Raw genomic sequence first — 22,499 nt, 5'->3', positions numbered from 1 at the left:
AGTGATGAGTGCATCCACAGTGGCCAAAATCCACAGCGTGTCCACAAAAATGCATTTAAAAGTTGATGTGAAGCTTATATGAGTCTTCAGCAGTCTGAGTTAGTCATATCAAGTGGATATCTGACACATTTACAGTCTTTTTAGCATCAAATTCACTCTTTGTGTTTCCTCAGACAGTGTTTCCCTGTTGAGCTGTGGTGGAAGTACAGTAACAAAAAGAGGGACTTTGGCACTAAAAAGACGGTAACATTGAAAGATATCTACTTGATTTGAAGGGATCTTCTAATGGTCAGTATGAACAGGAGGAATGATTACAACAAGAAAAACATGTTCCAATGTTCATTTGGGCTCCTGACTGTTGTTTTAAAGACAGACTTGAAAAATAGTTAAACCGTCCTTTAATCTTTAATTAAGATGCTCTACATCGGTGGAATCTTTCTCTGATCTCATTACACAACCACTGACATAAAGTCAGTGCACAGAACATTTGGTTTTGATGAATAAATACAGAGCCAAAGAACTGTGGAAGCTTGCACTTTATTGGAAAAATCAAACAAACAAAAATATAATCTGCAGGGACAATGCAGCAAATATGCTCAGTTAATGGATTTAAGGGCCACTTTCATGTTCAGGTCATCTTTCATACCTGCACCCGTCCATTCCTGTGACTGGCAGGATCAGTTTTATATACACAAAGCACCGATCAACAGCGCTCTATTCTCCTGCACAACTGGACCTCTCTGCTCCTGCCCCCCACCCCACACCCACCCCACCCCTCTGTTACCAGTTTGACCCAAACCTACACCCGATGCCTCACCATGCCCCCACATTGTCCTAAACGCTCCAGTGCTCGCCTATGGAAACATGATCTGAGCATGAAAGAGACCCTGCACATTCAGGTTGAAAAAGGGCAGCCAGGAGCTTTGTTAAATGTAAGAATAAACGGCATGCCAAAAGCATCAAAAGCATAAATGCAGATTCCTTTCCAATGCAATGCTGCCTCGATCACAAAATGTAGTGCTTTTGCTGATGTGAAAAATGTTCCCTCGCCAAATTCATAGAAATCGACCCCACTGAATTGACGGCGTTAATGAATTTTGACGTCCATACACACCCTTAGTGTGACCCCTCGAGTCACAGATAACTGTACAAGGCATCATGCGAGTACAGAGAATATTTAGTGCCCCAACAGCAAAATGTGTCATCTCTTTAAACTTTATATTAACTTCTTTTTTTTTTAAAAATCATCTCAATCACTCAAAATCCAATTCTACAATCAATCATACCTATGTATAAACCTGAAGACCTTCCACAAGGAGAAGGTCAATGACTAGTTACATTTCCTTTTTTTTTTGTTTTTTTTGTTTTTTTAAATGTCATCCTCTCTTTAGGTAATCATAAATAAATACAAACAATACACAAGGAATGTCTACTGCAAACAATACATAAAAAAAGAAAGAAAACAAAAAATGTGTGGTATAAACAGTTGGAGTTTGAAATCTGTTTCCTAATCTGAGGATGCTTTAAGAAGGTAATCATGATTGATAATCAAAAGAAGTGACTCCCAGCCTCACCTGGACAAAGAGGAACAAAAAAAGACAACTCAAGCAGTGTGCATGTGAGACAACAACCCAACTCTCGTTTTTTTTTTTTCCAGGTTCATAAACAGTGATGTGAAAAAGTTCTCCCTTTGGGTGTTCTGTTTCTCTCTTCGTCCAGGATACAGTAGGGGCTGAGTGATCCCTGTCCACATGGTTTTGAATGGCAGCACGTACTCTTCTTCTCCTTCCATGACTTAGACATGACTAGATGGGCACAATGTCCACTGTGATGCCTCTCTGAGATGGCCGGAGCCGCTCTGAGTCACCGTGATTTTATTCAACAAGTCTTTATTTGGGCCTTTCATTCTCAGAGAGAGGTGAGTTCATTAGAAGCAAACTGCAGGTTTGCTTGGATATTTGACTTTGTCGTGTATCATCTTCAGACGGGAAACAATGCTCCCCCTCAGGTTACATAAACTGCATCTGGGAACATGAAGAACAATGGAGTCAGTGCTTTATTTTTGGAACAAGGGAACAAGTTGTAGATGCAGTTTTGCAACCCCAGTATCCAGACTTCTGATGTCTCTCCATTCTAACTATGTACATAAATACATTCGCAACAAGGCAAAATAAAGAGGTGTGTGAAGCTGGCATCGCACAATAAGAGCTGAGGTCCTATTCACAAGAGACCAGTATCATTGCTCATTTAAATTCAATTATTCTGTGATCTCATCTGATGAGTCACATCAATGCCTTTTTTTTGTTTAAGACAATGAATCAGATATTCAGATTTTGTCCAATTGCTATGTATTGATTTCAACAAGGCATGTTAGAACTACTTTAACCTACATGGACGGGTCAAAATTCAGGCCCGTGTGAAACTACAAGTTTAATTATCAGCATGAGACTAGTCCTGTGCAAATAGGGGTTTCAGTCTCCTGCAGAGCAAAGAAACCTCGACTAAATCAATCCTTATTCAACAAGAGGCAAGACGTGTGTGTGCAGAGTGCAAAGTGTGCAAAGCAGCCAGCTGGGGAGTGGAGCGCAGTGGCATCTCACAGGGGAGTGTTGTGACTGGCACCAGAATCAGTCATTTAACGGCCAACTGCGCTCAAACAAAGGAGAGTTAAACATGCAGTTTGTTGACTCAATCGGGATCCTTAGTTGTAATTAAGCACACACAGAAGACGAGCGGTACCTAAAGATGCTTTATAAGAAATTCTGCAGAAAGAGCTGTGCAAAGGGGTCCTTCCCTGGTGCTCTGAGGGGGCTGAGACTGGAGGGACTACAAGTTGTGGGTGACTGAGTCACAGAGGATGAAAACAGACCAGGAGAGAAATAGAAGAAGAAATAGAGAGCCAATGATAAGAAAGGAAACTCCATAAGAAGGGCTAGGCTACAAGTGAAAATAAAACGTAGACATCACTATTTTCAGCAATGCACATAATGATAGCATGTCAGAAAACAGCATCAAAGCCTTCATATTAGAGTGTGATTTACAGTGACTGAGAGGTAGAAGCAGATTTAGCAACACAGCAACGCATTCATAGATGATTAAAGAGAAAGAAAGTACATTATGAAATCTATATACAAAGACTGGAAATAAGAATTCACTAATTAGATCTTGGCTTGTGAATGTAATGTTTTTCAGCTGCTTCCAGAGTCGGATTTGAGAGTTTTCACCACCACAAATACATTAACAACCTGTGGGAAACGCTCGACTGGCTGTGGAGAGAAACAACTGAGAACCATCAGCCAGTGAAACAAGTTAGAACTGTACGGGAAAGACATTTCCTGACTCAGTATTTTGGAAGAATTGAACACAAAGTCTATCTGTTTCAGGCTGACAGGTTATTACACACAGACATGGAAGGAGTGGGATGCTGTAGATGTAGACATCTGTTACCTGTGCGCCTGGATTGGGGCCGAAGGGGTTGGGTGGTCTCATCACCGGTTGGGTGTACATCATAGTGGGCTGTGTCATCATCATGGAGCCCATGTTAGGGGGCTGATGGGAGAGAGAAACAGCAGGCAATAGATGAATAATAATACTGCCTAAACTAAACATACATCTCTCAAAATGAGGTTCTGGGGTTAGTTGGCTACAAAGTCATGTGTGTTGAGCCGTTTCCATGTGCTCTAAAAAGAGCTCTGTGGCAGTAGAGGGAAAACCAGCCTGTCCAATGAGAGAAGTGTGAAACGACTGAGCATCGTCACTCAACACCCAAATATGACCATGCCGCTGTCGTCTTCAAAGGACTCGATTCAGCTGGTTGGAGTGGGTGCAGAAAAGAAACCAGGGCCAAACATTCATGCTGACTGAAGGTGACACATTTACTGACCTCCAGTTCTTGGAACAGACTCCTTTTCTATTTGAGAAACTGATTTATTTACTCTAGATGCAAATAATAATCACAAGACTGGCTGTAAACCACTGAACACATGAAAAATGATGAGCTCATCTTCAGTGAGATGATAAAATAATTCCTCTTACGTTGATGAATACCATCTGTAGTCTAAAGGAGGTTACTGCACTCTGAACTAAATAAAATAAGAAGACTCTCTCCTCGCATGCATGCAGAATCTGAGTGTGTGACAGGAAGTGAAACCCTGCTGGAAAGGCAGTCCCAGCTGACTTACCATTGCATATGCCATCATGCCTGTTGGTGTGGTTGCAGGGAAGGCCATGACAGATGGTGCCTGAGGTGACACAAAAAAACAAGATGATCACTTCTACAGAATCAGGGCACAGTGTTACCCAACTCTACAAACACTAAACTGTTTATTCAATTCATGAAACTTGAAGTTAGACTCCAGTATTTACTGCATGAAGTAAAATGAACCTTTAGAATCCTATTATATGAAGAAAGAAGACAGAATTCAGTTGACACCAATTTGAATTAATTTCAAATTCAACTCTGTCGACACTCAAAAGGGTGTTTAGCAGGAGAATGTCTTCTCTTAAGAGAGCTGTCACATGATAAAGCTGACCTTGTTCTGACTTGCTAAGCTCACTGGTGCTTTTCTCTGCTTCATTCAAACCTCAGCGCACTGTGTGTCTGCACAGTTTTCATAGTAAATCAAGAATGCAGCTTGAATGGAAGCGTGAAGATTGCAGGACACCGCAGACTGTGAGAAAATGACTGCAGGATTCAGACAATATGAAGATATTTGAAGGTTACTAACAGCTGATATTCAGTGTTAATGACTAGTTGTGAAAGTGGCTGAAAAACAGCATTTAGGCCACCAGATAGTGAAACCTTCCACAGAGAATCAATGCGTGAAATGTTGCTTTCAAAACTTTGTATCTTATCAGAGATGGATTTTTTCAAACATGCCATTGACAGACAGAGGTAAAGGAAAGCAAAAAAAAGAAGAGTGTGTGGAGTCCTGGAAGTAGAAGCTGGTTACTGGCAGGTGCAGAGCTCCTTGTGGAAAGAGATTAGAGAGAGTCTGTTTCTCTGAGCGCTCCTTGCTTCTCCAACAGCCCCTGCAGTGATAACAAACCCAGATTTGTCTAATGCCCAGCCCTCTCGGGAAGGATACGTTTCATTAACTATTCAGTCGTTGGCGAGGGAGGCGCAAGTGAGTCAGACGTGACGCTGCTGCCAAAATTGGTTCTTTCATCACAGACTGTGCTTGTTTCATTGCACCGAGATCTCTCCTTCAGAATTCCTCCTCGCTTACAATGTTTGGTTTGTGTCAGGGACACCTCACTCAGCGTCTCTTAGATCGTCAATTATTACATGATAAGACTTGTTTTTTTTGCATCATGTTATTGATCATCCTTCAATAAGGAGTGGTGAGAGCTGTGTGAAGCTTCTTGGTGTCTTCTTGGCTTTCAACATAATCACAAGCACTGAGTGTTTAGTAGGAGCTTAGACTATTCAAGTATTGTCAGAGGCTTGTTATGAACATTTTTACCAAAGTCAGACGACAGATTGGATATTTGAAACCAAAACATTGAATCCAAAAATCACAAAAACACAAATCAGATGCATGGAAGGTACAGAGAGTAACATGAGAAAAGGTTCTAAGTAAGAATCAGATGACCTGACCCTTCTTATTTCACCCTTAAACTAATCCAAACCTGCATTACAATACTATAACCCAACACGGCCAGACAAGACAAACCAGACAAACAATGGCTACACATGTTGAGCTCTAAAGAGTTTTTACAGCTCCACATTGGTTGGTAAAAGGTGTCACGTAAGTCCTTTTCATTCTCCTCCATTAACAATCCTGGTTGAATCATCAGTACACTAAACCAGTGATTGTACTCTGGATTACTGACAGAAACAACTACTACAGGAGACTGATCAACTAGTGTACGAGCCCTGAGAATGCAGTCTGCAGTCCTGTAACAGTCAGGTAATGAAGGAAACACTACAACTGTCCTCCCAACAACTGTTCAATAGGACAACATAGACAGACACAAGAGCCTGTGACTGGTAGCACACCAGTTGAAGAGAGTAAAGGACAATCAGGAACAGTAAATACACAATTCAGGAAAACCTGAAAGTCATCCAGAAAAGCCTTTAGTCCCACAGTCAGTCAATACCTTACACTGGTGAGTCAGCCAGAGCAGACCTGGCAGGGAAGGCTTGACTGGACATTTCTTGGCAGACAGAAAACAGACTCATTTTTAAATAACAGTAACTTGATATTGGTTAAAAAGCTGTAATAAAGTAGTTCCAAACAAGCCAGTACTGAGCCCCTCTGCTCATGTCTAGGCTGTCCACACAGGAGCAGGGCTGATAATGGGGCTGAGCCCAGGCTGCTGTATGCTGTGGCTGCAGTGTTAAAGAGTCCTGACAGTGTGCTGTGGCTGTTAGCTGTGGCATGGCCTCTGGACAGAGTGGTGCAGAGTTAATATCAACCAGTGCATGCCAGCGTTGGTCAGAGAGCGGGGGAGATATTAAACCATATGTACAGTAGGGATGGACTTACGTATTGTGGGAAATGCATGCCGTTCTGTATGTTTGGCCCCGGAGAACAATTACACATTGTAACAGACACAGACATTAGAAGAATCATTTGGAGCAAACATTGGTATGTTAACATTAACAGACAAGACATAAGACACATAGAATAGTAGTATAGTATACTGCTGAGCTTTAAGATCCCCTCCAGACATGTTTGACGATATATTAAAAATATTCTGCTTTAAATAAATAAGCAAATATCTTTCATTTTACACTTGTGTTAGTTGCATATCGGACCATGACTGTCTCCAGACTAGTTGTGATGTCATAAATCATGCTCAGAAGTACATGTCTTCAGCTCAGATTTCATGTGAGCACAGAGACCAACACACTTTGAGTGGAGGGGAACTTTAAGCTCTATCATCAGTTGGCTCAAGGTAATATATTCTAGCTCTTTACTGACAGTCTTGCTGCTCTCCCTTGCTGAATGTAAAAATCAGCTGGTCAAGTTGAAATTGGATGGAAATCAAAGGCTGGAAGATATATAACCTAAAATCTCTCAGTGCATGTGTTCCCATTATCATGTTGTAATTACAGCAGAATTTGTTAAAGATACTGGACATTTGTCTAATTGGTTGGTTTAACTTTAGGTTACAGGTCACTGGCTGTTGTAGTTATTGTCATTTTATAGACATTTATTGACAACTGTGACATAAATAACAGTTAGCAACAGATTCTGAAGCCCTCATATTCTGAGGATGTGTGAACATCTGGAGGAGAAGCAGTGCTAGTGCAGTCACGTCCAGCTGATCTGTTTTCTGGCTGTTTTAACTGGTTGGGGGGGATAAGAGCAGCAAACAGGTCCTACCATGGTGGCAGGGTTCCAGGTGGTGGAAGGAGTGGTCTTGGGTTGCCAGTTGTTTCCACCTGTCAGCTTCTTCTCACCTGGCTGACTCCAGTGAAGATCACTGCAGAGATCCAGTAAACATGTTAGCTGTGTTTAGTATGCTGTATCAGAGACGTTGAGTTAAATATTAGCTGAGTGCACTTACTTCTTTGCTGTGCCGTTGCCAATGCCCAGATCTAGAATGGACAGAAGCAAAGTAACACAAAGTCAGTTTTTTTCATTTACTCTATATTTTATCTTCTCAGATTTTACACATTTGATGTTTGTATTTTTTTTCTTATTTACATGCTTTAATTTAGTAAACTATACTATATATATTTTCCTTTGCTGCTACTGTTTGGCACAATTATCACCTTGTATAATAATCTGCTTCTAAAACAGTACTTTTAAGTTTTTACTTTTAAGTTTTTTACTTAGTACTTTTTATTAACTGTTATGGTCACAGTATCTTTAAGTGCACTTACTGCCAACAAGGTTGGCCAGTGAGGAGTCCAGGTCGCTGGACACCAGTTTGTGAGACTGTTGGCCGTTGGGAGTCATGCTCTGATTGGGTGAGGATGCCACTGTAGGTTTGAGGATGTCACCTAAAACATCTTAATCAAAGGGGGCAGGACAAAGGGACAGGAAGGGGAGGGAGGGGAGGGTGAGAGGTTTGGGGGTCCCAGAACAGGTGAAGACACAATATACAACAGATACACAAGACGACAAATCCACACACACATAAGACAAATACACACAATGCACACACATGGACAAAGAGAGGATGTTCAGCGTGGATGAGGCAGAAAGCAGTGATCACAGAAAAAAACTCATCAAGCCAAGACTGTGTGAGAGGAATGTGTGTCGAGTCAACTCACCCAGTCATGCATATGCCATGCAAAAAGCCAAGACCCCAGGGAGTGTGTTTAACCCCAGGACGAGGGAAAAGAGAAAAAAAAAAATGTTGAGATCGTGAGCAGCCTAGAACCCAGTGAGGGTGTACAGACAGTGAGTGTGTTAGAGCTTCAAGTTGCTACATTTTACAAACATTCATTTATTCTTGCCAAATTAATTATGATATGTTGGTATAATTACCATACACTAATGAGGCAATGTGTGAAATCATTGTTATCCTCAATCACACTCCAGTGGCACTGTTAGTGACAGTGTTTATCAAAATAACAATTTCCCATTAATCACAATTTTTGTGTTTTTTCTCTCAAATCTGTCTCAGTGTCAGACATGTTTATGTTTCCAGTAATGAGCTCATTTGTTAGTAATTACACCTACCACTATTAATAATGAGATTTGGATTTTAAAACACTACATACAACTGATAATATCTGCAAAACCTTGAACTTATTTCAATCACAGGTGAAAAAAACAAATCTTAAGTGCATAATAAATATAATCATATGTAGGGATTTTTGTATATATATACATATATATATATATATATAAATAGTCTTTATGCGAGTCCCTCCAGGCTGAAATGATTTCCACGGCCACAGAAAACACACACAACACACAATGTCATCTTCTGCACCTGTGCATGCTAAAAATAAACATTCTGATGAGATGGCAGAAGCACATGACACATGAGTAGATATCCAAAGATGAGAAGTACCGACAGCAGCTATTCACGATGTGCTCGGCAGGATATTTCTCCCACCTCTGTCACTGGCTTATGGTTATGCACTGAGCACGGTCGAAAATCTATTTCATGTTTCAGAAGATGTCTCTTTTGAAATGAAGGAAGCTCTCACTGAACTATCTTAGTGGGTAAAATGCCATCTTGGTTAATCAGTCAGGGCTACAATTATTACAGTGTGCAAACCGCATGAAGATGCTGACGACAGCTTACAGTGTAGTGAAAATATCTACAAGAGTCCACTTTATTCTGAGCACAAAGATTGGCCAATCATGTCACTGATCAGCCAAAATAAGAGTGCATGGTTGCCCATAAAATCTGAATTAGGATAGTCTCCATACATTGTCAAATAGATTTGATGATTTCAAAGTTCAAAACAGAAAAAGTTGGCTAGTTAAGTATAACTGTACCAATGAAACCTGTCAGCATTCAGAGCTCTGGCACTGTTGTGTTTAAGAATTAAGAATGTGGTTAAGAATGTTTTATTTGTGTGTCCACATGACAAACGCTTCATAAAAAGAGCCACTGGAACCAAAAAAATGATTTCCTTTTCCTAAAAAGATTTGCCTTTTGTCATATTTAGGAAAGCCACTTTCATAATCTGCTGAAGCATGACTGCTCAAAGAATTCATAGTCCACATAAACCACACACACTGACAAACAAATCAAAGTCCAGCACTTTGATTATATAGCCTTGACATGATGGACGTGCATGTCTGTCTGTGGAGATGCAACACTTACCTGTAGGATCCAGGTTGTTGGCATTGGTGTTGTTGCCAAACACTGAGTCAAAGTCGACGTTAAGGCTTCGAGAGTTCTGTGGCTGCTGGGGCGTTGGGGAGGCTGTAAACCCTGCTGAAACAAACAGATAACCAACAATCAGGAACCAGATCTGACACAACTATACCTCTGTTCCTCCAAACACCACAACAAGCAGCGGTACAACCTGTGACATACTTCTAAACCCCGCTGCCCCAGAAAGGCTGTTCTACCTTACACACAATGATGTTTTTGTATAAAGAGGTCATATGATGCCATGTTATACCGTCTACTTCTCCATCTTCTTCATGCCTAAGTACACTTTTACATCTACAATAATGACAAACCAGTCAAACCAGAGAGCAGCATCATGCTTTTAGAACTTCTTACCCTTGTAGATATAAACCGTCTACAATTCTAAACTTGTTTGTAAAAATGTGCAATAAAACGCAACCATGAGGCAACTATCCTGACCAGTGTGGTGTATCACTCTGCCCACTGCGTCCTGTTGTTTGTTGGTGTCCATCAGTGTTTTGGTGTATTGTGTATTTTTGTATGATTTGTGTGTTTTTGTATATCCTGGCTGCAAACCAATTTCCCTGTAAGGCAAAATAAAGATCCTGTGAACTTTGAAGGCTAACACCACAGGTTAAGACTGAGAGTATCACATATACAGTAACCTCTGTCTTTCAAGGAAAATATCATTTCTTGCAGGCAACAAACACTGGAGGCATATGATGCACGGGTCTTGATACAGGTTGATGCGTCAGGATATCGTCCTATTTCCCAGCGTCCGCACCCATCAATGCTTCATCATAGCTAGACTGCTACATCCCAGCTACTGTAGCCAACTACTTCTCCTGTCTATACATGTGACGAATGATGCAGGGCTACACAACTGGTGACTGTTGCATTTTACACAGATAGATCTATTTTAGTGGGGGTTGTAATGCTTGGTCTACTGAGACTACTGTCCGCTGAGGGAACAGCACATCTCTGTCTCCTCTAGAATGAATTGGTCAGTGTATATTTGTTGAAGATTGTTGAGTCTAGAAGGTGCTCTTTCCTCTACACATCAGGTGTATTAGGTTATGTGTGGACATGTAACGTCTCGATACAGCCGGATGCACCTACCTCTGAATAGACCAGCTACAGCAGGGGGCTCAGATTGGAAGAGAGCAGTGGTGGTGTAAGGGCTTGGCCCACAGAAGGAGTCTGACACACAGCAGCAACAGCAGCAGACAGGCAAAGAACCAGATGGAGAGAAAGGAGGGAGGAAGAGGGGAGAAGATTATGAAGATAGGAGACCAAAAAAAAAAAATACAGCAGTGAAAGAGCTAGTAGGGGGAAGCCAAGCAGCTGTGGGCAGGGCTTTTTAACAAAGCGGGAAACAAAAATCAGGATTTGCAGGACAAAAGCGGAGGAAGCCGGCACTCATTACATGGCTAAACTAAATACAGGGCAAAATTAAGGGCAATGCAAAACTAGTGGCTAACCACAAAACAATGCAGGTTCACACCCATAAGCTTGTAGGAAGCAAGGAAGGAGGAAGGCAGCATGTTCAGTGGGAACACAGTGTGTAAATCCAGTTCACATATATTACACAGCATCTCACTCATGTCAGCAATCTATCAGCCAGACACCATAGTACCTGTGATAAATGTCTCTATCTGTGCAGTAGCATCAAGATCAGATGCCAGGGAAGAACTTGAATCAAAAAATGGATTGTAATGATCTGGAGAAAAACAAAAATGTTGCTGAAAAAGATGGACATTCATGCAACAAAAGAGTTTTGGCCTTTGAAATACAAACAAAGTCAGAAAGCAAATAAAAGATTAAACAGCCTAAATCAAAGAATGTTAAGAGCTGAGAAAATAAACACAAGGAAACTTAGCCTGATTGTGGAGGGAAACAAATATTTAGAGTAGGGCAGCATGCCAGATCTTTGATGAATGTGAGAAAAGTGTCAAGAAACAGTATGTTCTACCCAGTGACCCTAAACCAGTTCAGGCATTTCCTCCACTTCTTTCCCTACTGCTCTAAAAAAAAAAAAAAAAAAATCACCTACAGTAAATCCTATCAGCCAGGATGAAGTTATGAGACATCAGTATGACACGTTCAAATGTTGTGTGGAAACAAAAAGAAATGTAGACAGTAAAAGAAAAGAGAGGATGCAGCAAAACAATCCCACCGAACACTTCATGGCTAGGTGTCCTAGAGGACAGACTGCCAGCGTCAGAGGACGCGGCGGGCAGGTGGACAGCATCGACAACAGGTAGTGTGAGGAAAGGGTTTGAGTTTGGAATGGAATCCTCCACAACTTCTGCAGCAGAGGTGAAAGGATCTGAGTGGGCAGAGGGAGGAGAAGAGGAGGACAAGAAACAAAGGAGAGAGGGAACAGAGAGATTATGGTGGAGAGGAAGGTGAGAAAAGTTAAAAAGAGAAGTTAAAAAAGTGCATGCAAGATGACGTAGAAGGGGGGGAAATGTCAGAAATGTAGGTGAGAAGGATTAAAACAGTGTTAGAGAAACAACAACAGGCTGATACCGTGCGCTCTGCTACACTGCTCTGATTGGCCCAAATTCTAGGCCAGGCTAGCAGCTTTATCACTAGCGCTTCAAGCAGTCCAGAGGTTAAGAGTCTCCATTATCAGAAGGGTTAGAGTCCAGCACAGGAGCTGACATCCAAAGACATCTGTGCTCACAATAAAACAACTGTGTATGGTGTTTGTGTTCAGAATGTGGGTCAGTTTGGGGAATCTTGCGTAACCTGTGTGTGACAAAATACACTGAGTGCAAACATGTTCAGTGAACTTTAACACTTAGACTTACAGGTACTGTAGCTTTCCTCCGACAATAAATATGAATGAGTACAGACTATGTGGCCTAATCTAAAACTATACTTGAAGTGTGCCGTCTAATAACTTAGATTACAGGCAAACACGGCTGGTATCTGTGTCTACCACATTATTTACATACCTTTTGATATGAGACTGAAGTGAAAAGCACACAAAATTATAAAGAGATATGAGATAAGGTTGCAACTGCAACTATTTATCATGCATATTATACTTCTAATGTCTTTATAAGAAAACAAATGCAGCGTCCGTTAGTTTCATATTCAAAGCATGCATCAAGTAATACTGTACACATTGTATACAGTGTTAAGCAGGTGTTTTGCAGGCACTGAACGTTTAATGTGTGACAACAAAATTCTAACACTTTAATTTACAGCTACAGCAAAAGTTTCCTAGAAAGAACTATGTTACCTGATACTTCTTATAGAGACAGTTATGTTGGGTTGATAAGCAGTAATTTCCCTGGAGGAACCATTCCATTTAAACTCATGCCAATTATATCATATTATTACTACTCAAACAGTTATTCCTTTCCTTCATATTCTTCATATATGATCAGCTTTGTGCTTGCCTGTAAATAAACTTCAGACCTGCTGTGCACATATGTTAATCTAGGTATCAACTGGAAGAAATAAACTGAAAGTGTAATGACTGAATACATTCTCCTTTTCCCCCTATTATTACCAACTTACTAATGATGCAGTTCTTTTCAGGAACCTTCCTTTGAATTTACAGTTACATATTGGTTATTTCCTTAGAAATTATTGTAAATAACATGTCACCCAAAATTATTTTTGTGTTTAATATTCTAATAAAAATCAAATGCAAATCCAATCATGCAAATTGTTGCCTCAGCAACACTTGTAACATGTACCATGCTACTTAAAACCCATTCACATATACATGACCAGAGAAGATTGATCAGGGACATGATTTATAGCACTGCCTTTCATGATTTATGGAGCTTGATAAATAATGATGTAGCCAGGGTTTGTGAAATTTCTGTCCACCTCACACAGAAATCACAGCTGCTGTCATTTGCATGTGTAAGGGAGACAACTGTGGTTGTAGGGCCATCATTAGCTGATGTTTAACAGTAAATCTACAATAAAACATTATGGCAAACAACTCATAAAAAAGACATCAATTACTTTAAAGGAAAAGTAAGGAGGGAAACGTAGTGCCGGCAAATGAGCAGGGAGCTCTGGGTGCAGGCAGCATGGAGGGAGGTTCAACATTGTTCATACTGTCCACATTGTGATGATACAATGCAGGTTGAAAATCTGCAGTTTCCCTTTAAGTAGGTTGCATTAATGGGTTTTAAATAGTTCCCATCAGTAACACTAATGTTTTATGTTCTCAGTTTTTCTTTAATTCTGTGTGCATATATATATTTCATTTGAATAATCATACTGTAATCCTCAATCTTTCCTTTTTACAGAGGTACACAAATTCCCAGGAATCATACAGCTGAATGTGTGAGAGTTTCAGGGATGTGTGTGTGTGCTATTGAGTATGTGACGTGGATGTGTGTCTGTAAATCGCAGTATGGACTGAAGTGTTGCCAAGAAGAACAGAGCTCTCACCTCCCCATGTGTTGGTGGTGGAGAGAGGCAGTGGCTGCTGGAAAGCTGGCTGCAGGTCCAGCAGGTCGTTGGCTGCCTTAGAGGTGCTGTGGAGAGGGAGCAGGAAAACAAGGGCACGGAGGAGAAATCAGTCACTCATTCACAAAACATTAATCACCTTCCTCAGTTCCAGGGTTGTGACTAAAAGAGGAAAGTATGGCTGCAGTTTTGTCCTCAGGAAAGTAGATTAACCTGAATAGATTTTCTGATAGTGGTAATATGTTACAATAGCACCATTGGATATTTATACCTTTTTAAAAAAGTACATTAGAAAACTGCTTTCTTCATTCGTGTTTGTCTGCATGCATTCTTGTGATAAAACAGTGGACAGTGTTGTGTTTATGCGTTACGTTGCCCTCATTTGCATAAGTATTTTCACTTATGTTGCATTTTCTTGTGCTGCATCTAATCTTATCAGTACTGCTGCTGCAGCATTCTAGTTTCTACACAAGGATCAAAGTTTCATCTTAAAGAACTAAGAATCTATTCTGAAATGTTTTATAAATCACATATAGCCTTCATGCCAGCAGCACAGCCAGAAATATTCATTTAGGTGTGTCTGTGGGATATACGGTGTACAAGAACAGTTGTTTACTTGTTTTAAGATGTCATTAGTATTTGCTTACCATTCATTGTAACAACAGCAGGCTATTGGTTTTGTTTACTGTTGCTCAGCAACATATGATAGTTTCAAGAAATAATGTGGCAGAGGTAAGCTACATTATTTCTTCATTTAATGCTGCAGTGATTTCCCCAATAACAATATAACACAACTGTTGCATCAAAGCAACAAACCTGGAGCTGTGGTGACTACAATACTCACAGAACATCTGCAGCATTCAACATGCAACTACATCACATCAGATTTTCTAATAGCAAGGGTAACCACACAACCATACGTTTCTTAAGGATAAGCCTATAAACTATTTCAACAAAAACAAACTGACAGCGTGCCCCTTACATAAATTAAGTAAGCCTCGTGTATCCAACAATACAGCAAAGAGATTAACCAAGTTTAGCTTCATTTATAAGCTATCATTACATTCAAATATAAACATAAACCACCCATAAATAATGCTCCAGGATCCAATACATAAACCAATAATCTGCAGTCCATACAGATTAGAGTCTGAGGAATTTAACTATCATATGTTGTTTTTCTCCTCCTATGCTATGCTTTAGAAAAGGCATTCAAGACATCAATTATGCAAAACATTATCAAAAAAGTATTCAATTAAAGCTCCATTCTCAATACCTATCAGATCTAAATCAGGGACATGAACTTTTTCAAACAATATTTGTCATAAATCATGATATAAAGGACAGTATAGACTGAAATGAATTTTGTTCTCCACCTCATTTAGCTCACAGTATTCAGATTCTTTCATCTTCAATCACACCTCTGTATCTTCCAGTTTCAATATGCAGAGGAAATATACCACCATTTTCACATTTGTAATCTTTCTTAAATAGACAGTAAGTTCTCAATTTTAGCTTCTGCCAGATTTCTTCTGCCTATGATTGCGTGCATTTAGCCCAGACTTGGTATTTAAACTCCTCCACCTCCACATTTGCCTTTTAGAGATAATTTTCTTCAAGTCCACACTCTTCTAGTCTCCACTTTTTTTCCTCCACAACATTTAGCAACACATGTCAGCATTGCTTAGAAATCTTCCTAATTTACCGACAACAAGATAATATCATCAGCATAGAGAAGAATGTTTACAAGTACATGGCCACATCATACCCCTTTCCCCAGCTGCTTTACCTCTCTTGCCAAATCATTAATGAAAACAGCAAATAATGTTGGTGATGGAACATCACTTTGCTTAACACCAGAGGGCGTGGAGAACCATTCTGTAAAATATTCACTCACCTTTGTAGAGGCAATGGGTGCCCTATATAAGGAGTTAACAGCTTGATAGAATTTTCCATTAACCCCTATTTTGTAACACTTATATTTCAGGAGATCATGATCAACAAAATCAAATGCCTTTTGAAAATCAATAAAACAAGAAAATGTGGGCTTATGTATCTTAATCTGTTTCTAACCACTATAGATACTGTATAAATATGATCTATACAGGCTCTTCCCCATCGAAAACCATTTTGCTCCTCTTCTAGACTGTTTTGCTCTAAAAACTGTACTAATCAATTATTTAAGATGGAGGAATACAATTTATATACAGTGCTCAGACTAATGCCACGATGATTTAATGGCACCTTTGGGTCATCTTTTGGGGATTTTGAAATAGGAGTTATAATTGATCTGAAACCAAATAAAGGGTACAATACTATGATCAAAACATGTTTTCAGCAAACAATACAATGAATCATTTTGGGGGATTCAACACTTCATTAGGCAACTCACCTATAACAAAAAAGCTTTTTGGACTTCTTCTACCTATATGTCTGTTTAAAAATTCATAACTGTGAGAGTAGTGCCTTACAGGTTCCCTCTTCAAACAACATACACATTCATAAAATTTGTCAAAGTTTTCATACTGTCTTGAGAAGAGACCAGAGAAAGTTCCCTCCCATTCATTTAATACCTTAACCAAATCCGATGATATTTCTCCTTCACACCAAACCTGCACAGCAATCTTTTTAAAGCATTTAGGGCTCAGATTATTTATCTCACTCCAAAAATGTTCGGGATTCTTTGCTGGTATTTGCTCTAAATGTATTACTTGTCCTCTCTGATATCTTTGTTTTTAGAGCCTTAGTTTTTTATCAAGAGTATACCGTTTATGCTTGTGAATTATTTTACACTGCTTTCTTAATCTATGATCTTCACATTTAAAAAAAAGATTTAAACATAGCTGTACGTCCCATATCTGGGTTTAAAAAAGTATCTGGCACAGTTCCTTTCACCCACTTTTTAAATCTGTTTAGCTGTAGCAAATACTTCTTGAGACTGGGGCATTTTATAACCAGCATTAAACTTTAGCCACAGCAATGAGTGATCTAGTAATCTACAATGATCTCTGGTCAAATTGAATAAAGCTCTATCGTCTACCACCGGTGAGACAAGCAATAACTTAAATTCTAAGCAGTTTTCTAGATATTCAAATGGAGCTACAATGTAATGGACCACAGCTGGTATGTAAAATTATCACATAAAGGATTGATCCTACCAATAATTACACACATTCAAGAATCTCTTAAAAACTCAAGAAAGATTTCTCTATGTTTATTATGAAAATCATCAATTGCAACTCTCCAAGGGATAGAATCTTTCATATTTCCAATTCTAGCATTTAAATCCCCGAAAATTTGGCAAGAGAGGTAAAGAAGCTTGGAAATACAAAACAATATCCAGACATCTTATGTTGAAATGAAAGGCCTATAATGCCATCAACTTTTTCAGTAATTTTAGTCTTATACTATAATAAACAAGACCTTACTAACAGCCCTACTCCCTGTGACGCTGTAATGCTTTCATTAATCTGCGTTTTCCTATTTTCCTTTAAACCAAACCATACATACACCTCCAACTCAATGACATTTTCCCCTTGAACATGAGTCTGATTTAGGGAAACAATATCCACATTAATTAACTGTAAAATGGATACTCTGAGATCAAGATTTACTAAAGTCCACCCATTGATGTACTTCCAAATCACTTCACTCAATAATCTACAAACCTTTTAGCTGTAAAAGCAGCTGATATAAAACATCTGTTTTTGGACTGCAAAGTTTATTTTACAAATTATTCTGTTTAATACATAAAATTATGGCTTTCCTTTCAGCTTTAATCTCAAACTCTTAAACATCTGCAAAAGAGTCTAAGATCTAATGAATTAAAGATTTGCCAAAAAGTGTTTGATCTAAATGAATGTTCGTCTGCATCTGAATGTATAAGCAGCATTAACTCCCACTGGCATCCCTTTCAAGACATCTAAGGAAGCCATGAAACGCCATGAATGGTGATTACTGGATGCAAGTCCTGTGACCTCACCTGTTAGTGGAGCTGGGGGTGGAGAAGAGGTCAATGGCAGGGGCCGAGTTGATGGTCCCCCCAATTGTAGAGATGGGGGAGGAGTCTGTGGTTGCTGCAGCAGGGTTCTTCTGAAGCTCTTTCAGACGCTGCTCCTACAATAATTAAGAAGTCAGAGTTAGCAACACAGAAGCCAAGCTGTGTTCAACTACTCAGTATAATACTACTCAGCATATTATCTTTTGAAGATTTTTTTTTTGGGGGGGGGGGGGGGGGGGATTTGGGATTTGGGATTGAGTCTAGACCTAAAGGCCACATCAGCACCCTAATGAAACATTTCAGAATGCAGAAGAACACATGCAAAACATGATTGGGAGTGAATACTAGGACACAAAAGGATAGCACTGTTGCCAGTTTGGGGAAAACTCCAACAAAAGGCTTCTTCAGACTTCCCCAAAAGCCAGTTTCTCCCACCCTTCATACCGCAGCAGAATAAACGTCATTTAAGAGCTGTGCAGTATGTGCTGCTGGACATTGCCCCTCTGGCCTGAAGAGCACTAAGCTGAAAGGAATGTAGGTGAGTAAGGAAAATGTACTTTTAGTGCTTTTAGGCGACTCTGCTCTTCCTCCAGGGCTGCTTGTTTTTCCCTCTCGTCCACTTTGGTGAAAGATATGCCGGTGTTGGCCAGGGAGGAAACAGCATTGGAGAGGGTGCTAGCCCTAAAGGGACACACAGAAAATGGTGACAAACCAACAAGCATTTCAGCGCTACGGAAAACCTCTGTTAAATATCAGCAATTTATTACTACATACTTTACAACTGGACTTTGTTATATTTATTGCTTTACTACAGTGTAGTGTCAAAGTCGACTGGCAGCTTTACTCAGATATTTTTCTAATACTGAATGCAACATTAAAGGCATTCCTTTGACTGCTTTGTAAAACTAGGTTCATTTTTAGCATCTTCTATGCTGAAAAAACAGTCAAATTAGTCCAATGCTATGAGTTGCTGAAACAAACATGAGCCTCTACTCTGAGCCTGGATGGCAGGCAGCCAGATCCAGTGAACAGGGATGGAGCAAGCCTACCTGCTGGCCGCTGTTGAGTCTTTGACTTTCTTTCCCTCTAAAGAGGCCAAGTGCTGCTCCAGGGCATCCAGCAGGCTGCTGGGGGCCTAGTGTGAATGTCATTGACACACATTAAGTTTCAAATGCTGAGGAAAGCCTAATACAAGAGGTCTTCTGAAGAAAAGAAAAAGACACTGAAGCATGCCAAGTTATTGCCAAGAGTCCACAAACAGAGGTACTCTCAAATACAGAGACAGACAGAGAGAAAAGGTTCAGATACTTACACAAACCGTAAACTGAAAATGGAGAGATAGAAGGAAGGGAAAAATACAGAAAATAAAGGTGGTAATGGTGAGGATTTCATTGAGAAAACCTTTAGGAGAAAGCTGTCTATTTCTGGTTTATTTAATACAGCTACCAAGTTCTTCTAAAGGCGCACTGGACAGCAGAACCTCCAAAGAAGTCTATTTTGTATATAATGAACCACTTCAGCAGGTCCCTGGTCTATAGAAGATGGGCCTGTCATATCCCACACTAAAACTCTTGATTCACACCTTTATTTGCTGTACGACGTGCAAGGTCAGGAGTGAGTGTGAGTTGGAAGGTGTTTCTAAGTGCATTAGTGGGCACATGCATTGCCTGCCTAGCGTGCACAGCACTTGGTGTTAAAACTTGTTAGGCCTAAAGCTACAGGGGGTTAGCAGCCTGTGAAAGGACAGTAATAGCCAAATTTTGGAAGTTCATATTATGGAGGTCACTAAACCAATTAGAACACAGATCATGGCCCACAGCATATGCACTGAAAGCTTGCTAATATGCCTAGAGATATTACAGTGTGACAACATTACAGTATATTGTTAAAAAGTACCACAAGTTATATCTTACTAAGTTACTAAGAGTTTGTACAATAATGCAGAATTCTGTTGTCATTTCTGTGACATCTCTCCAGAAATGAGACTCACTTGACGGACACATGCATCCAACAGTGGGCCTAGTAGTGACGCCAGATAGAATAACACACGTAATAAAATAACCACACATTTCACCACCACTCTACTTAACTGCTTACAATAAGTGGTTTAGAAATCTAAGTACTGGGCCAAGAAATCATTAGGTCATCTGGACTGTTCAGTTACCCGGTGAAGCCCACACAGATTTGTGTTACGTGACAAAAAAGAAGTTGTTGAGTTCTGCATACCTTTAAAAGGGTCGTTTCACCCAACTCACAGATTTGAATACAGATAGTTTGAAGTCTAAAGGTTTTGAGATATTTGCCTCGTTGAGACTGCTGCTGCCATCCAATACAATGGAGGTGAGTGGAATTTTGTTTGTGGTGTATAAACTCAACAGCAATAATCTTTCTACAACAAATGCAGCACAAATAAAATTGCATTCTTATGAGTTGGGAGTTGGAAAAGAATTCTCTGTGGCAGATATTATAAACAGAGGTTCCCAACACGTTGTGCTCGGCAGATATTATTATAGTCACTATGTCATCGCAATTGTAATCGATACATCATTGTTAAAAATACAGACGGGCTCAGCATCAGATAGTGGCCACAACACACTCTTTGTTTTGTCACATTATTTCTCTAAACAAAAGGCGGTGATGATGGACTGGTTGCCTCGCTGACTTTAATTAGAAGTCAGCTTGTTGTTGGAGGCGTGACACAGAGTGATGAAGAAGAATGCAGCACAGACTGCGCCAAGTTCAGAGTAATTACTGCAAAACTAGCCCATCACAGCCAGTGATATAGCTATTATTCAGCTTTTTGCCAAATCATGTCAATCAATCTTTATTTTTATATAGTGCCTCTGTGCAAAATAGCAGCACACGGTGAAAATAAATGATAATATAAGGGAATGATAATATAGGAAATAAGAGACATAATAGAACAGAGAGACCAGTATAGTATATAGTTTCCTCCCACCCCTGTAGCAAGTGGAGGACCTCCTTGAAAACAAGATGGTGCATCTCAAGGGTTTTATCCTCTAATTAACTTTTGGAATAAATGTTCCGAGGCCCAGGGTTGGAAACCTTTGTCTTTAAACCTCAGCACATAAAACACAAACTATCTGCATGAGTATATACCAGAGGGATTAAATGCCAAACTGTGATTTGGTGAATTGACCCATTGCCATAACTACAGTATTACACTAATACTAGCATATAACATGGTGGGAAGGCAGTAGATATTTACTGTTCACTCAAATGAGAATCAAAGTGTCATGTTAAGTTTCTCTGCTCTTCTAGGCTAATGTAGGTTGCACTGTATTCTTGAAATATAACCACATTAAGTATGAAATGTTAAATATATTATTAGTCCTGCAAAATTTGGCCATTTTCCACTTTTTAGTAAAGCAAAGCCAGCAAAAAGGTGAGAGGTGTGAAATTAAGGCAAGTTATTTAAAATAACTGCAAAACTGCCAAATGGTTATCTTAGATTTTGCATATAGGCACAAAGGAAATGCTTACCTGAGACAGATCTGGGATGTCCCCTCGATCAATTCCCACTTGCTGTAGAGAGAGAAAGACCATCAGAATGATCAGAATTTGGAGAGTACAAAATGATCCCAGACCTCTTATACTGGGGGTCTATCTGTACAGGTCAGCCAACCTTCCTTCTGACGGGTCAGAGGCTGCCTGGTTTTGAGGACCTGACATTGCTACAAGGAATGGAAAAAAAATTAATGATACCAACTTTTAATTGTCTTTCACCCAACCTGCTGAAAAAACTGAGAGAGAGGCAGAGAGAGGTGGAACTGAAATGGAACTTTTATCTGGTAATCACTGGATGTAATTCAGTGTAATCCTCAGTTTTATCAGTGATGTGTATGAACTACTGTCTCTACAGTCTACAGGGTGACAGCTGTCTCATGAATGGGTCCGACGTGCATTGAGCAAACACTGCTGTCTGAAAGTAATCCTGGACTGGCTGCTCTGAGGTCATGACTTACCTCTGCAACTTTGAGGAACTCTGAGATTCTTGTCATTCGTGTAAGGAATTTCTTGTAGATGTCAAGGCCCTCTTTGCACTGGACTTTCTTCATGTCAAAGTATTTCTCTGTAAATGTAAAAAAAAAAAAATTAGCACAACTAAAACATTCTGACAAATATTATCATTAATTTCTTCTTGGTTACAAAACTGTCATGGACCTGAATGCTCCTTTCAGGTCTTTCGGTTTTGTCTGTTAATTTGAAGCTCTTCATTTTATATTTTTTAAAACACAATTTACAGTCTCAGACA

At 39.7% G+C, this 22,499-nt stretch overlaps 1 protein-coding gene across 18 annotated transcripts in view; it reads right to left on the bottom strand.

The window, feature by feature from the left end:
- Nucleotides 1–518: 518 nt before the first annotated feature.
- The window catches only part of picalma (phosphatidylinositol binding clathrin assembly protein a), a 36,811-nt gene continuing 14,830 nt past the window's right edge, over nt 519–22,499 (bottom strand). For 2 of the 18 annotated variants that reach the window (XM_067607214.1, XM_067607215.1), the window contains exons 8-25: nt 22,210–22,316; nt 21,728–21,769; nt 19,273–19,358; nt 18,781–18,904; nt 18,206–18,339; nt 14,206–14,291; nt 11,954–12,106; nt 11,414–11,497; nt 10,897–10,977; nt 9,745–9,858; nt 7,838–7,966; nt 7,519–7,549; nt 7,335–7,434; nt 6,492–6,515; nt 4,182–4,241; nt 3,448–3,549; nt 2,740–2,843; nt 519–2,024 (exon numbers count right to left, since the gene is read on the bottom strand). In XM_067607214.1, coding sequence (XP_067463315.1) covers nt 2,751–2,843; nt 3,448–3,549; nt 4,182–4,241; nt 6,492–6,515; nt 7,335–7,434; nt 7,519–7,549; nt 7,838–7,966; nt 9,745–9,858; nt 10,897–10,977; nt 11,414–11,497; nt 11,954–12,106; nt 14,206–14,291; nt 18,206–18,339; nt 18,781–18,904; nt 19,273–19,358; nt 21,728–21,769; nt 22,210–22,316 — 1,550 coding nt within the window. In that variant the 3' untranslated portion in view covers nt 519–2,024; nt 2,740–2,750. Of the gene's footprint in view, nt 2,025–2,739; nt 2,844–3,447; nt 3,550–4,181; nt 4,242–6,491; nt 6,516–7,334; nt 7,435–7,514; nt 7,550–7,837; nt 7,967–9,744; nt 9,859–10,896; nt 10,978–11,413; nt 11,498–11,953; nt 12,107–14,205; nt 14,292–18,205; nt 18,340–18,780; nt 18,905–19,272; nt 19,359–21,727; nt 21,770–22,209; nt 22,317–22,499 lie in introns of those variants that run through there. The other 16 variants (XM_067607217.1, XM_067607216.1, XM_067607218.1 and 13 more) reach the window with 16 other exon arrangements.

Source organism: Thunnus thynnus, chromosome 13 (assembly GCF_963924715.1).
Source record: "Thunnus thynnus chromosome 13, fThuThy2.1, whole genome shotgun sequence".
Classification (NCBI taxonomy): domain Eukaryota; kingdom Metazoa; phylum Chordata; class Actinopteri; order Scombriformes; family Scombridae; genus Thunnus; species Thunnus thynnus.
The sequence above is the reverse complement of the archived record's forward strand: the minus strand, read 5'-3'. Positions and strand labels throughout refer to the sequence as shown.